Below are 14,906 nucleotides of genomic sequence, written 5' to 3'. Positions count from 1 at the left end.
GGAAAAAATGGTAGCACTGATGGGTGTTACCCTAGGAAGTCTTGAAGAAAATGCTGAAAAGAATTCCAGTGGAGTAAAAGGGTATAATAAACAGGTCGGCTAGAATCACAGACCACATTAGTATGGAAAGGCTGAAAAGTAATAATCAGAGCAATAAGAACATGTTTCCCATCTGCTTTAGGACTCAGTTGCTGTATTGAGGTGTCTTCAGTCATGTGCTGAGGCAACCAGTTTGTTGACTTAAGACCTGGAGAACATCCCTGAGCTGGGGTTTAGGATAAACAATCATTTATTAGATGGCTGAGTATATTAGATGGCTGAATATCACCTGCTACCCTTAAGGTACCTGAACAGACTGGACCATAAGAGTGGTGCTGGCAGTGTACTCTTCTGACATACTGCAGCATGACTGTTAAAAGCCCCACGTGGAGATCAGGATGTCACACTGGCAGATGTCTCTGGAACCCTGTCTCTCAGTTTATCACTGGAATAAGATACAAAGAAGCACAGGGGATATTACAATAAATGGGACACTATCTACAAAACCTGTGAGCCAAAAGTCGCATCCACTAATACTACAGTATCCAGATTAGAGGCCTTAATGAGAACTGGTCGAGAACTGTGCCACCATCTTTCGTAATTCAAAGCCTGAATGAACCTAGCAGAGGTTCTTGAGAAAAGCCACTTCCTCACCAGTACTTAAATACAATTTTTCATAATGTCTGACTGCACTAATCAATTTTTCTCTGTCTTAGTAGTGCTTAACCTGCTTTCTTCCTCTCGAAGAAAAACTGTATTCAAAAAGGAGTGTAAAAATAATTTCCCCAGAGAGTTATTTCACTTGATTGTTGCCCTTAAGAGCAAGATCCAGGAAACAAGGAGAGGCTAGTGATCTTGTAAAAAGCCTAGGGCAAGCTCTGTGGTTCCAACAAATGCAGAAACTCACTAGAGCAAGCTTTTAACCCAATAGCATGTAAATTCCACTTTGCTGACTAGTGTTCAAAGTCACTGTTCACTATAGAAAGCTCAATACAGTAAATTTTAGCCCAAGAAAGATTGCCTGCAGGCTCCAAAAGCAATTCAGAACACACTGATTACCAGACTTGCCAGCCACAAGGGTGTTACTAGCAGGTGCTGTTGGATTTTCCCTGTGTGTTAGCGAAACATAAATCAGGCATGTAAAGCTCTGGATGGGAAGACTCATCCAACGGTGTACAGACAATCCTTCCCTCTCTCCGCTTCCTCCTTCAGAGGTGTCTGTGTACATGCAGCAACCTGCCTTCTCTTAGATTTTCCCTTAGGATTCCCATGTGTTTTGGTTACTGTCTGATCCCTTGGACATGGGACTCAGCTCAATTTTCAGCAGAGGTCCATAGCACAGTGCACTGAGCCTGTCCTTCAAGAAAACTTGCTGTCTTAGCTGGTTGGACAGGAGGAATGACCAATGCCGTAATTTTGACAAACAGGAATCACTCGGCTGCTTTCTCAGGCATCCTCTTGATTTTGGATATATATTTTAACAGACACAAAATTAAAGTTCATCATGTGCCAAAGACAGGTATTCTTAGCAATGCTTCTTCCTGGTAAATACACCAAGCCCCATTTTAACTATCATAATGCTTAAGAGGATGCATTGAGATAGTCACTGCCTGTTCACATGTCCGTGGACTGCATGCCACACTATTCTAGGCTCATCACTCTCAGCCCCTGTGCTCTGTTCCTGAAACACTGCAATCAAATAAGCCAATCCACAAAAAGTTGTATACTCTGAGATGTAGTTATCTACATTTCCTTCCACCACTTCAAGCTCATGTTCCCTGTTACCGGGTTGATAATAAACAACTTCTCCTTTTTTTAAAGATATGAAAAGCCTGGTCTCTTCATGCATTTCTACACGGTTAGGGCCACAGCACTGTCCTCTCTGCTGTGCAGCAAGATCATAAATGACCTCCAGCCTTGAAGTGACACAGGTGGTCTAATAAAAGACCAGAGCAATCCAAATTCTTTGCCTCATACAGGACTCCTTAGATGAACAGAGGCATACAGCTGCTTTCACTGGACTTGCAAATTACAGTTGGCTTACCCTGTGCTGAGTGCACATGGAGGCAGAAGTAGCATTTAGCTGTTTTCACTGATTAAACACATCGAAGTGGCCAGGAAGTTTCTGGCAAGTGACAATCAAAGGGTGTAATTTCTTTCCAGTAATAAGCTTCATGGGGTGTTCTGACATAAGGTGCAAATACATCATCAGGTACCACTGATTAGTTTCATACCAAGCTTCCAAGAGATCAATAGAGTGAAAATACCAAGAAAAAGAAAAGAGACTGAACTCCTGCAGTGGTAGGAAACTGCATGTGGTTCTACAGGGCAGGCTGCTTCAACTAAAACTGAGCATTTTCCGACGCCTATAATGATAGGGAGATGGGGGGTGACTCTGGAAAACAAGGGTGTGGAGAGAAAACTTGCCTAGTGTGAGAAAAAAAAATGCATATAGCTAAGAAGTTGTGGTTCAGTTCTTTTATTGATTCAAGAACTTTGACTTCTTTACTTCATCTGTTCTTGACAGATTAAGACTCTGCCACCACAAAGAAAGTCTGACCTCATTTGTGTTAGCCCACCTCCCATATATCTGACCTGTTTAGTGCAAGACCTACCCAGTACTGTGACCTGCTCTTACCCCACCATCCAGCTCTGATACGGACTCTACCCCAGCCACCTGCGGTAAGTGGAAATGCCAATGGCTGCTGCAGCAAATGAAACAAAATTACTTGAGTGACTGTATGTGTTAAGATACTTTTAGTTACATAGGTCAGCACTGGATTACAATCCTTCTGCTTTTACATAATTAAGTTCATGGTTACTGCCACAAGCAAGACACCCCAGACACTTCCTGGATTGGGCAGACTGTAACTAATAATGATTTGAATTTGAACATGCAATTCCAACAGGAGAAAAGATTTTTATGAAATAACTGTACAGGGATAGATGAATGCTTTTAATACTGATTAATAGCGGAAAAGAAAAAGTATGAGTGGCAAGACAAATTGATGCATCTGACACTAATTGCTAGTCTGTAGTTTCTAAGATAGCAGCTTCCATATACAACATTTGTATCTGTGACAGTTAATTATATCTACATATATCCCCAAGGCCCTCATAATTACACAGAATAATTTGAGGCATTATAACTTAAAAATATTATACCAGCTGCATCAATTTTTCCCCTTTCAAATACCTCCATCTTTGAGCCCAGGCCCTGGACTTCCAAACGAGATCTTTTGATATTCAAGATGAAAACACCACAGCCAGCCAGTTTAACTCCTCTAGTGGAGCAACTGTAGCTTTCCAAAGGAGAAAGATCTTTACTGTTTCATTGCCTGGATCAAATGCAACCCATGGAGCAACACCCAGGGATTCTATAGCTCAATTTGTTAGCACAGAAAGTCTGTTTCTAGAAGTAGATACTCTTTTGCCACTTTTCTCAAGGAAAACAAAAAGCTCCTTTAATATTAAAATACCCAGCCTACCTTTTAAATTCAACTAAGATCTAAAATCCAAACTTCCTGGTGTATCTACTTTACCTTCTTTGCCTTTGTATGTTTCCAAGCTTGGACTGATTCACAGCTGCCTCTCCTACACACAAAGATTTGCAGATCCTTTTCTTCACAGCATCTGAGATACTCAGCTCACACTGCAGAATGATGAGCAGTCAGAAGAGCTTCATGGTGAAATTACTCTTGGTAATTAAAAAGTAAAAGCTATACAGACACAAGCATTGAAAACAGAAGTGACAGTACTCCTTTCTCCATTACCCACAAAAACCACCATCGTTCCCATGACTCACCAAAAAAGTATATGATACAAGTAGTTCATGTTACAGTTGCTCATCTTTAAGCTCTATCTTGGCCTCCCCCAGAAGATTCCCCTTATTGAATATGTCTCAGTATCCTACAGATTCTGCAAGGGTCTGTAATCAGCTAAGGTATACAGAAGAGGTAGCATTTTCCTCGTATCTGCACCCATCTCTTGGCCCTTGCTCTGTATCCATGAGTAATGGAATTGACAATAGTGCTTATAGTTCTGTAGTGCTTACTGGGTTCAGGCAATCCCCTGCAGACGATTTATCAGGATACCCTAAATTTCACTAAGGAAATCTGTAGACTGCAACCCTGGAAACTTCACAGGACAGCCAAGTTTCTGCAAAGGACAGAGCTGCTTCAAATGGGCACCAGTTTAACAGATGTTTTCTGGTTCTCACTTAAGTTCTCTTGTTCTTTTTGCTTTCTAAAACTTGCCTCCATAGGTAAAGCAATCAATGTAATACTATAATTGTATCAGTCAAGCCATGGAGATATAAGAACACGTAAGGACTATTTTTCACTTCAAGTTACTTTATCATGGTAGCATAATGACAATTCCAAAATAATTTATCTTAAGAGAAACAGATTTTCTTTCAGCAAGGAGCTGGAATTGGTTACCACAGATAAAAACATTAAAAACCAAACCACACCCCCAAAAAAATTAAACACACCAAGTATTGAAAAAGTCATAACTAGAAAAATATGACTTTTTAAACTGAATTGTCCTTGTAGACAATGTTTTGCATCTGAAATATCCAGACAACTTAGAAAGACTTTTGTCTGTTAAAAGTGTGTTTGATACAATTGCTTTTTCCCCATTTGAACTCATTTTCATATTTCACAAAACAAAATAAGATGCAGGCACACTATATCTAAAGACTTGAGACCAGATGATAGTACAACTGCAAACAGTACACTAGCAATGTCCCTGCATTCAGAAATAAAAAAAAAACCAAAAAAACAAAAAAAAACCCCAAGGACCCAAAAAAACCCAAGAAAAAACTGATGCATTCGGTAAATTCATGTCTGTTTTGATGGACAAAGTAACTTTTGTCTTTCATTAAAGTCAAATATAGTACCTGTATATAACAAAAAAACCCACAAATGCTGATAGAGTGTGCATCTCTTGATGTCTCTGGTTTGAAATTTATTTAAAGGAAGCACAGAAATAGGGAAGAGCAATTGCTATGCACTTCACGCATCAAGGAAGTCATGTCTGATTTTGACCTGACAAAGGAACAGAAATATGGGGTAAAAATCACTGTTCAACAACATTGCTTTTTCATCACTAGGGCTCACACTCCCAAAAGGCAACCGCAGAAATCCAGAAAAAATTAGGTTTTAAGGTAAGTAAAGAAATTAAAGGTCAGGCAGTTCCTGGTATGGCCAAAATCAGACCTTGCAGTTCTGAGAAACAAGATTCCTCATTCTGCCTCAAGTCGAGGTAAGACCGGAAGAATAAGATTTCCAAATGCAGAGTCTTGAGTTATGAAGTATCCTGAGGAATGTGCATGTGCGTGCTGGAAAGAATAAAAACAGTTGTTAAAGCATAACTCCCTGCAGCACTGATATAATTTAAGACTTTACAGTTTCTGCAGTATTGATTATTCATCTCTCCCACTCTGGTCCTCAACTCTGATAGTCAAGTTAAAAAAACCCAGCATTTTTGATCAGCCACCTGAACAGTACCCACTGAGGGAATTCACTTGACCACTCCCAGCAGCTCCTTTTTCAACAAATCCCATGGAGGTAGGGAGACTGGTAAACGAACTCCTGGTTGCTATCCTGTGGCTAGACCCCATGTTTTCACTCTCATCTGCCCAACTTACTGGTCTTGGTTTGCGACAGATGCCACATATGACTGCCAGAAGTGTGCACCAGTAGTGTCACACAACCTGAGCCTGCATGTACAAATGACACATGAGCAGACACACTCCTGTACAACATGGGACACCAGCATTCTGCACACATGATTTATATACGCTTGTTCACCTGAGAAAGGCAGCTGCTGCTTATGGGTCTGGGCAACCTTTGCAAAATCCTACACAGCCGTTCCCAAGTTTGAAGACTGGAGATAAGCAAGACTGCCTGCATTTTCCTTACTTAGGCCACTAGGGAAAAGCCCTAGTGGGTATCATGTTTAGTCTCAGCCAGCAGCATGCCGTTGCACACTACAAGCTACCAGCGCAGTGGGATGCATCAGCTACAGCACAGCCAGCAGGCTGAGGGAAGCTACCCATGAAGCTGCATTTGCAGTACTACGTTCAGTTTGAGATACAAACTGGAGTTAAGTCCAACAGAGACCCAAAGAGACAGCTGGGGGCTGGCCTGGAGCTCTTGATGTCCATGGGATGGTGAGAGAACTGAGCTTCTTGTAAGAGGAGAACGCTGAAGGGAGATGTTAAGCTGTTTTCAGGTACCCAGTGACAGGATACAGAGAAGACAGAGCCAGATTCAGAGCCAAGAAAGGCTGTGAGAAGTCCATGACTGAAGAACTTCAAAACTTGACTGGACCATGCTCTCAACAATGTGATACAGCACTACCGTGAGTCATACTTTGAGCAGGGTACTGGATCAGCAACCTACAGAGGATCCTTCCAGCCTACAATATTCTATGATCAATACAGGACACCACCCAGAGCTCACTTCTGCTTCCAATCATTTTAGGAAAAGCAATCTGGGGTCTTTACTAGGAAACAAACACAAGATGGCATAGCGATATGTGAACAGGGTTGCTAGTTACATCTCAGTGTTTTCTCCTATTCCTGTGCCCTCTCCTGAATCATGCTCTCTGGAGTGCCAGGAAGTCTGCTCGATTTCCAATTTCAACATGAAAAATCAACCTCATCTGACATCAGCAAAATAGTAGCAAATAGAGGCCTGTAAATGTACAAGCAGGTTTTTCAAATCTTTCACCCCACCACTTGTAACTGTAGAGTATTTACTTAGCATCTACTCAGATTCAACAAAGGAAAGCTGTGCAGCTAGTTCTCCCTATACTTCATGAGACATTTGGAGCTATGGTGAAACTGACTTTTCACCAAGATGTATAGGACACCTGTGATGGTGTTGTAGGCTACATTCTTACAATCATAGCAAGGGATAATGAGCTGGTAGATTTAAGCTTTCATCATAACAGAATAAAAAACTTCATTTGTGACAAACACAGAAACGTATGAAACCTAACCTCTAAAAGGGGCTTTTCATTCTCTCTAGGCACAGAAGGCATCTAAAACAGATCCAAGCTAAACTCTACCTGACCGTATCAGCTTACCTGCAGTGCAGCCTTCTGTTGTGCTGCGATGTGCTGTTGCTCAGCATGATCACGGAAATCCTTGTTCAGAGGTGATCTTGCAAGTGCAATGCTGCGAAAAAGAACAAGGTGGTACGATACATACCACCAAAAAAATTATGTTCTTGCCATTCTAGCTATAGATTTCAAGATTTCCACAGCTTATGATTTATTTGACTCATAGCTTAACAACTGTTAACTATTGTTTTGAATTACTATTTCTTAACGTAAGAGAGAAAAGAAAATAGAGTGACCATGGTATTGTTTGACTTAGCATAAATACCTGATGCTAAACTAAACCCAAGAGACTCACAGTCCTGAAGCCTGTTAAGGATTTCACTCATGGAAGTCAGTAGAATCACTGGGGTGCAACATTAGACAACGTCAGCATTTTTAAAACAACAGCTTTCTGTTTTCACCATTACTCAGTCACTCAGTGACTGTTCTAAACAACTGTGATAAACAGAAGCACTAACAAGAGCTCTGCAGTCTTCAGTTTTTCAGCAGGTGGGGAGCAGATCACTGCTTATGTTAAAAGAGCTTCCTAAAATCAGGAATACCTAAAATTATTTTGCTTATCTATCTCAATGCAACATACATTAGATTTCAAATTAAGATCTCTGAATAATTTTTCCTGGTTTTTATATCTCAAGACTTGTCCACCTTGGAACCAAAAAAACAAGCAATAAAAAGCAGACGTTATTTGCCCCCCAGTTCTATGTAAGTAACATGATCAGGCATCCTCCAGATAGAAATCAATAAGGACTGCCATTAGAGCCGTATTGCAAGGCAATTCACAGCTACCTCTGCAACTGGCTCTAGACACTCATGCTGAAAGCCTCCCTCCTCCACAGTCACAGAGACAAAAGTATGAAGGACAACAAGAGATCCAAGCAAACTCATCAACTGACCTTTCCCCATCAGCTTTAATGTCAACAGCTAATTTAGTACATCATTTTTCAAAAGCAGCCATGCTCATGAAAAGACCTTTAGCAAATCTATGCCTAAATACATAAAGAAAGCTAAGTTACAATCCTCTGAACAGATTTTATGACAAATATTAACTTAAACTTCACTGCTGGAAAAAAAAGTACTGCTCCATTTATTTAAAACAATGTTTTCAGTTATTTTGAAGGTATTTGTTTTGCATTTAATTCTGTAGCCTCTACTTTTTCAATATGATTTCCACAGATAATTTTAAGGCTTCATCATAAACTGACACTTTTCAAGACAGGCCTTCTGTTCTTGGACAGAAGACTCCCACATCCCAAGGCCAGAAATCAATTAGTTCATTTACCCTTAGGCTGGCCATGCCACTATTGTGCTATAGGTACATCAAGCACTTTTTTGTCGAGTCTGCAGTGTTTCTATGGTCTCATTTCTGACAACTCTGTGGACCCAAACCTTTAGCAAACATCCCTGTCACAGACTGTCAGCTTCTCAAAAATCACACATCAGCCCACCATGCCAAAGCAGGAAGTCTGACTGCAGCTTTGTAGGTTCTCTCCCATCCCCACTTTCAAAATTAGTACATTCCAATTCTGGTCACCAGCATACAGTGTTATTTTTTCATAAAGAAAAAATAAAGCAAACAAGCACTCCCTGAAACTCTGCCAGTGCTGCAAAGGAGCTTGGAAACACTGTTGCCTGGAGTCAGGATTTGTAGGTAGCAGTATGATATTCCTATTTTCTTCTCTCATCAATAATTTTGCTTGTATAATAACTGTATATAGAGCTACCCAAAGATCTAACTCTGGCAATTTCAAATATTCTGCAAGATTTTTGACAGTTTGAATGAATTAAAGGTGACCTAGAATCTCCCTGAAAAACAAACACAGGCAGCACTAAAGACTGCATTCAGAGTACTTGACTCTCATACAGATACAAGATTCATGTAACAGGCTGAATCTGAAATATGGTACTGTGCTCACTTCATGCTAACCCAAAAGTTCAAGTATCCCAATTTCTCCATATAAACCAGTGTGAGATTTTATAGTGACTGACTTATGACCAAAATCTAATCTTTTTGTCTTAGATGGGGGAAATCCCGGTGGCAGTTCTTAGACTAGATTATTATACCTGACAGTGTAGAATCATCCTTACAACCCGGTATCTTTTACAAGATCTGCAGTAACATAAAATGGCTTTGTCTTGCACACAGGGAATTTCAAGGATAACTCACTTCCTAAACACACTGTATCCTGAACCTAATGGTCTGCTACTTCCATTCCTTAGGGCATTTCAGCTTAGTAATTAAATATTTTCTCAGTGCCTGCTCCTGATTTAAGGTAGACTTTAATACAGTTTAGCGAACATATCTCCTTCTGTCTTTCTCAAATGGAAATGATGTAAGCCAAAATTCAGGGTCTGTAAACAATTTTAAGTACTAGTATGCTGCTGAAGTCCAAGGTTATTGAGGATGGTCAGAAAACATTTCGAATAAGTGTTTATGTAAGTTTACTGCTCACTTGATTTTATTTACATTTTTTTCCCTCCTCTTTTGATGTAATCAGTGATGTCCAAACAGGTCTAAGAATATAAAATACCTGGCTCCAGGGTGATTTGTGGAAGACTGGTTTTGCATAAGTAACTTTCTCTTCTCCTTGTCTAGTTCTGCCAGGATTGCAACCCTATTTTTATTCTGGAAACCTGGTGGGAATGACAGAAAAATATTAGAGAGATTTACTTGATTTCTACGGCTCAACTCCAACCTTGTGAAATTACAAGTCTCTGTTCAATACGACATTATGATGAATACACTAATCTTCAAAGCTTTGCACCCATCTGAAAGGCTATTAATAAATAGGTTTCATTCTTCCTTTTCTCATTATACAATATAAAGTAGCTTCCTTAAGCTATCATACATATTAATACATTTTAAAATATAAGTTTCTATCTCAGGTTAGATCCTAACCTTTCCCAGGACAGCTCTGGAGCTATAAACAACATATGTCATCAAACACTTGCCTTTCAAAAAAAGTAAACTTACCAGGTTCTAGATTTCAAATGCAATCACTGAGCATACAACTCAATGGTAATAGTGGAGTAATATACTCACAAGGTCTGATTCCTCATGCCAGTGAACTCAAACTATAATACAAGTTTTACATATTTAACAGTAAGAATGAGACTATCTTACACATGTTTATGCAAAAAAATACTACCTTTTATTCAATCTATGCAGAAAGGTTTTAGTATACTGATGTGCTTATATATACACACTACCCTTATTCTGAGTATAACTACAATGGAATATGACCACAGGGCTGGAATAGAGAAGCAAAATTTGACTGACTGGACACAATATGAGAGTGCAACCTTTATTTGCTTTGTGCATCATTCTCCCAAAGGGACTGTGCATACTAAAGAAGTCAGGAAGTACAGGAAGTAAAGTGACAGAGGTAATTTAGAAAACGCCTACAATGGCTACCATTTGTGCATTTTCTAAATGAAAATGTGGCAAAACTGCTGTATGGACACAAGACTCTTCTATAGTAAAGGATCTCGCTGTGGCCACCAGATAGACAAAGATCCACACGTTGCCCAGTATGCCCGTACAGCACAACTGAGGACAACAGCTACAGGGCTAACTCTTACAAACCTCTACACCGCAAAGGACACTCCTCATGTCAAGAAGATACACTTCTTTTTATCTATAATGGTGCTGTTACCCTATAAATATGAAGCCACTACACTGTCATAAAAGAAGAGATGTGAAAGTCAAGTTATCTCCTTTATTTCCTCCATACAAAATGTCAAAGTCATTCCCACTGGAAACTGCTGCATGTTGTGCCCTTGCCCTGAGTACTGTTTTAATAACACTACTAAAAAATGGTAGCCCACAAGCTGTTAGGAAGGCCAGACACTGTAACTCTTAAGGGGAGCATTAGCATGTCAAGTAAAATGATTTTAAATTTATTTTCAGTAGCTGCACTCAAAGTTCATTCCCTTTGAGAGATCTTCTGTTGCTGCTCAATTACACAATCCAATATTCCTTTCATCAGAATGGCTCAATGAAGGAGACCATTATCAGCTAGAAACCTTCAACTCTAAACAATAATTTGCATCCTTATTGCCTTGCTATAAACCCCTCACCTTTTCCATTTACTATGCCTAGCATACGCAGTCCTGAGCCTCCGTGTCTTGGATTTATCAAAAAGAGCAGACCAATTTGATCACGTTTTACTGTGGTTTTGTGCAACATAATCTATTATCACCTTTGCATTTGTTAACAGATGTTTAAATATAATTTAATTAAATGCTATTTTCCTATCTGTTAATCTCTCCTTCCTACAAAAAAAAAAAAACCAAAACCCACCCCTCTGTTTTGTAAGAGTATTGATTCAGGTCTTTGATGTTTCTCTGCTCTTCAGGTATTATATGCCATCTTTTTAATAACACCCTTGCAATGACATTGAAACACTAAAACCCAGCTGAATGTGTGTTCTAAGAGATACAAAGGCTGAGAGATCTTGCTAACAAGCTAAGACTTAACATGTCTGAGTCGCAGCTAGCCCAGACTTTACTCTCTCGTAAATTCTGGAGACAGTAGTATAATAGGATGACTGAAGTACCTCTAAGAGAGTCTGAGCTAATTCTACACAGTTTCCAGCCAAAAAGCTTAATATTTGATATATTACTCAGCAGCCTTCTGCTAGTGTTTATCTATCCTGAACTGCATACATCTAAATACATGCCTAGAATTCAGACTATTTGGTGACTGAGGCAAGAAAAAGGAGACCACTTTTTAATATAAGCTGCTGCCAAATAAAAGACAAAGGCTAAATATGCTTACATTTATCATGAAGCAGATGGTACGATTCAGAAAGGCTTGGGACGTGTAAGAATAAAATTTTAAATGCTGTTTTTAAACTGCAATCAAAACCTCCAAGATTAACACTGTCTTCTATTTCAGTATGAGTTTTGCTATAGTATCTTATGGCAGAAACTCTAGAGGGATTCAGAAAAAACAACAAGTATTTTTTCTTCCTTTTCTCATCCCCCTAAGAGGTTTTTCCTGCCTTTTTTAAGTAGCACTTTACTCTAGAATTCAGACAGTGCCCATCAGCAATTTGCTGTACTGAAAAGTAATTTATTTAAAGGAATGCTAAGTAGAAAAAAGCCTATGTGAGAAAATGGAGGACGACACCCAACACATACATGTTACTGCTCCTCAGCTGAGCAATGTTAAACTCTGAAAGGTATTTTAAAATCTTTTAAAATGTAAATAAAACATGTTCACATAAAAGTTAACAATGGAGGGGGTGGGATATGAGAAATCCATCTTGAGACGAAAAACTGTCATCCTTACAAAACAATTCATCACATCTGACAATACATAAGCAAGACTTCCATTTAGATTCTTCACTGCTAGGACCCCAAAGTGCTTTGATAAAGACCAACTTGAAAGAGCTACAGTTTTCTTTTTCATTTCAGTTATAACGAAAGATATTTCCCATCTGTAGATTTGATATGTCTGTTCTGCTTTCTAGTACTAAAAATACAGACATGAAACAGAAAAGCCATCCTTAGAATAGACTGGATTCTCACCTGTGAAAGGAAGCGTAGATTTTCAAACATAGCAGCTTCTTAATAAAGCTTCAAGTTCAAACTTAACTTGGCCAAGTTGCAGTACTATTTTGAGTTCAAACAGTTCACGAATATCGCAGTTCACTAATATTCTTCTCTGCCTTGCAGACACAAGAGGTCCAACACAAAATGACCCGTTCAAGGCAGCTAAAACAGATTAATGGCAGTGTCAGATGTCAAACTGAGCACCTGGATCCTCAGATTACTCTCTAAGGTAGCAGATTAAAATTTAAACCTGTTTTTTCCGACACCTTTCTTTCTGACATCAGGCACTGTATTACATGACCTGTGCAGGAGCTAGAAGTTTACCTGCACAGTTTTGCACGTGAAAGACACAAAATTAGAGAAAGTTGAAGCCCTGATGAGCGATACTGGTAGCTTTAAGAGCTCACAGAAAGCTTCACTCTTTAACCTAATCCTAACACCTAATCCTACTACCCTACCTCATTGATACGTGTGTCAGTTCTACTAGCTAACTCTGAATGGCAAGTAACAGCATTACCTTTATCTATTCGCTTTTTATCTTGTATCTTCTCCATGATCTGCTGATTGCTTCATAGTCACAGTACATGTAAGTTTTTCCTAATATGCATTTATCATTTGTGTAACAGCACAAAAGAGTCCTCCACCACTTTGTGTTCAAGATACACTTCTGTTTGGGAAAAACGGTTTCAAAGCTGGATGTCTCCTCTAAGCTCTGTACAGTAAAAAGCACTGTCATTGCACTGCTCTGCCTGCTCAATTCAGAAAGCATTTTCACAGTAATTTCTTTATTGAAGTGCCTGCTTTCATAAATGGTGAGGCAGCAACCTCTTAAAAAGCAGAATCTAAAGACCTATTAAACACACAAAGCTTGTGAAAAGGATGGAATAACTATATTTTGATTTTCTCTTCTGCTTATGACTATTGGCATTACAAAACATCACCTAATAGTCTGCTACACATCAATAGAATTTAGTAACAGTTGACATTCGGATAGGCTTTCGTATACATTGTGTGACAGCAAAACAAAAAGCATACTAGTAATTTAGTAAATTAACTTGAATTACCAAAAGGCATATTAATGTATTTTGCTTGCCTTCCAGAAAACAGCTACATGCACAACTGAACATAACTTATTGACTGCTTTATGTCCACAGAGTTCTCCAGGGCAGAGATATGCTACAGCCCACAAGTACTAGGCTTGCACACAGATCAGACCTGGACGCAGCGCAGCAAAGTTTGCAGATGATGACATAATGCAAGGCAGAACAGCACAATCTTCCCTTTTAACACACTCCGTAAACAGAATGCTAAATCTAGCTGCTCAGACTGTGTAACATGAATGCACTCACATACCTTTAGGCCAAAAGGATAAACAACCACCAGGATAGAAGCAGACCTTGTCGAAGTCTTTAATTTAGTAGCACGTAAGGTATGCTGTGGCCTTGCTGTGCACAAGCAAAAGCATAAGAGCAGCCTTATTAATGCATGTTGTGTAAGTACTGCGAAGTATTGCTGCAGAAGCAGTGTATTACCAAGCACCTGGAAGTATTTTTTGTAATTTAAAAGCTGATTTCCCCCACCACCAAGACGTACCACTCTGGTCCATGAGCTCACCTTGTAGACAATATGCAGCATGCTAAAAGCTTTTCCATTTTTTTTAAATGCTGTAATGAGTCTCATGCAATTGGTGCAGTCAGTTCCTTGTGGTACTAATGGTTTGAAGTAAGGTTTTCATACACTTCTGGTTGGTGTTGCTACACTCATATAAGTTCCTCATCTTTGAAATTCTAGTCAAAGGAGTGCTTTCCTAAGAGGCCAATGAATTAAAAAATCCAGTCAAAGGTCAAAAATATTAACCTTTGTATTCCAAATCTGCAACTAATAGAGAACTCGATTAACTTCTAGGGAAATACCCCATTCTGATTAAATGGAAAGAAACACCTCAGTACAAAAAATTACAAACACAGTCTACCTGTATAGAAGACTAATGTTTAATGCATCCTTGCAGTTTGAGTAGGTGCTACTATTCATAACACTTTCAGTAAGTGTTTCAGTAAATCCCTACCCTTGTCCAAGAAGAGGGAAATGAGAGAATGAATTGCTTGAACAGTACCAATACATGTGCCATGTAATAAGCTAAAAATGCAGCATTCGTCTGAATCATTTTTACTTCAGGACTG

The 14,906-nt window shown here is 39.2% G+C and overlaps 1 protein-coding gene across 1 annotated transcript in view; it reads right to left on the bottom strand.

Annotated features, from left to right (window-relative positions):
- Window positions 1–4,972: 4,972 nt before the first annotated feature.
- INIP (INTS3 and NABP interacting protein) overlaps window positions 4,973–14,906 on the bottom strand; it is a 12,387-nt gene continuing 2,453 nt past the window's right edge. Inside the window, exons 3-5 of the mRNA XM_010022963.1 lie at window positions 9,699–9,801; window positions 7,135–7,225; window positions 4,973–5,380 (exon numbers count right to left, since the gene is read on the bottom strand). Coding sequence (XP_010021265.1) covers window positions 5,285–5,380; window positions 7,135–7,225; window positions 9,699–9,801 — 290 coding nt within the window. The 3' untranslated portion in view covers window positions 4,973–5,284. The remainder of the gene's footprint in view (window positions 5,381–7,134; window positions 7,226–9,698; window positions 9,802–14,906) is intronic.

Source organism: Nestor notabilis, unplaced genomic scaffold, assembly GCF_000696875.1.
Source record: "Nestor notabilis isolate BGI_N333 unplaced genomic scaffold, ASM69687v1 scaffold34549, whole genome shotgun sequence".
NCBI lineage: Eukaryota > Metazoa > Chordata > Aves > Psittaciformes > Psittacidae > Nestor > Nestor notabilis.
The sequence above is the reverse complement of the archived record's forward strand: the minus strand, read 5'-3'. Positions and strand labels throughout refer to the sequence as shown.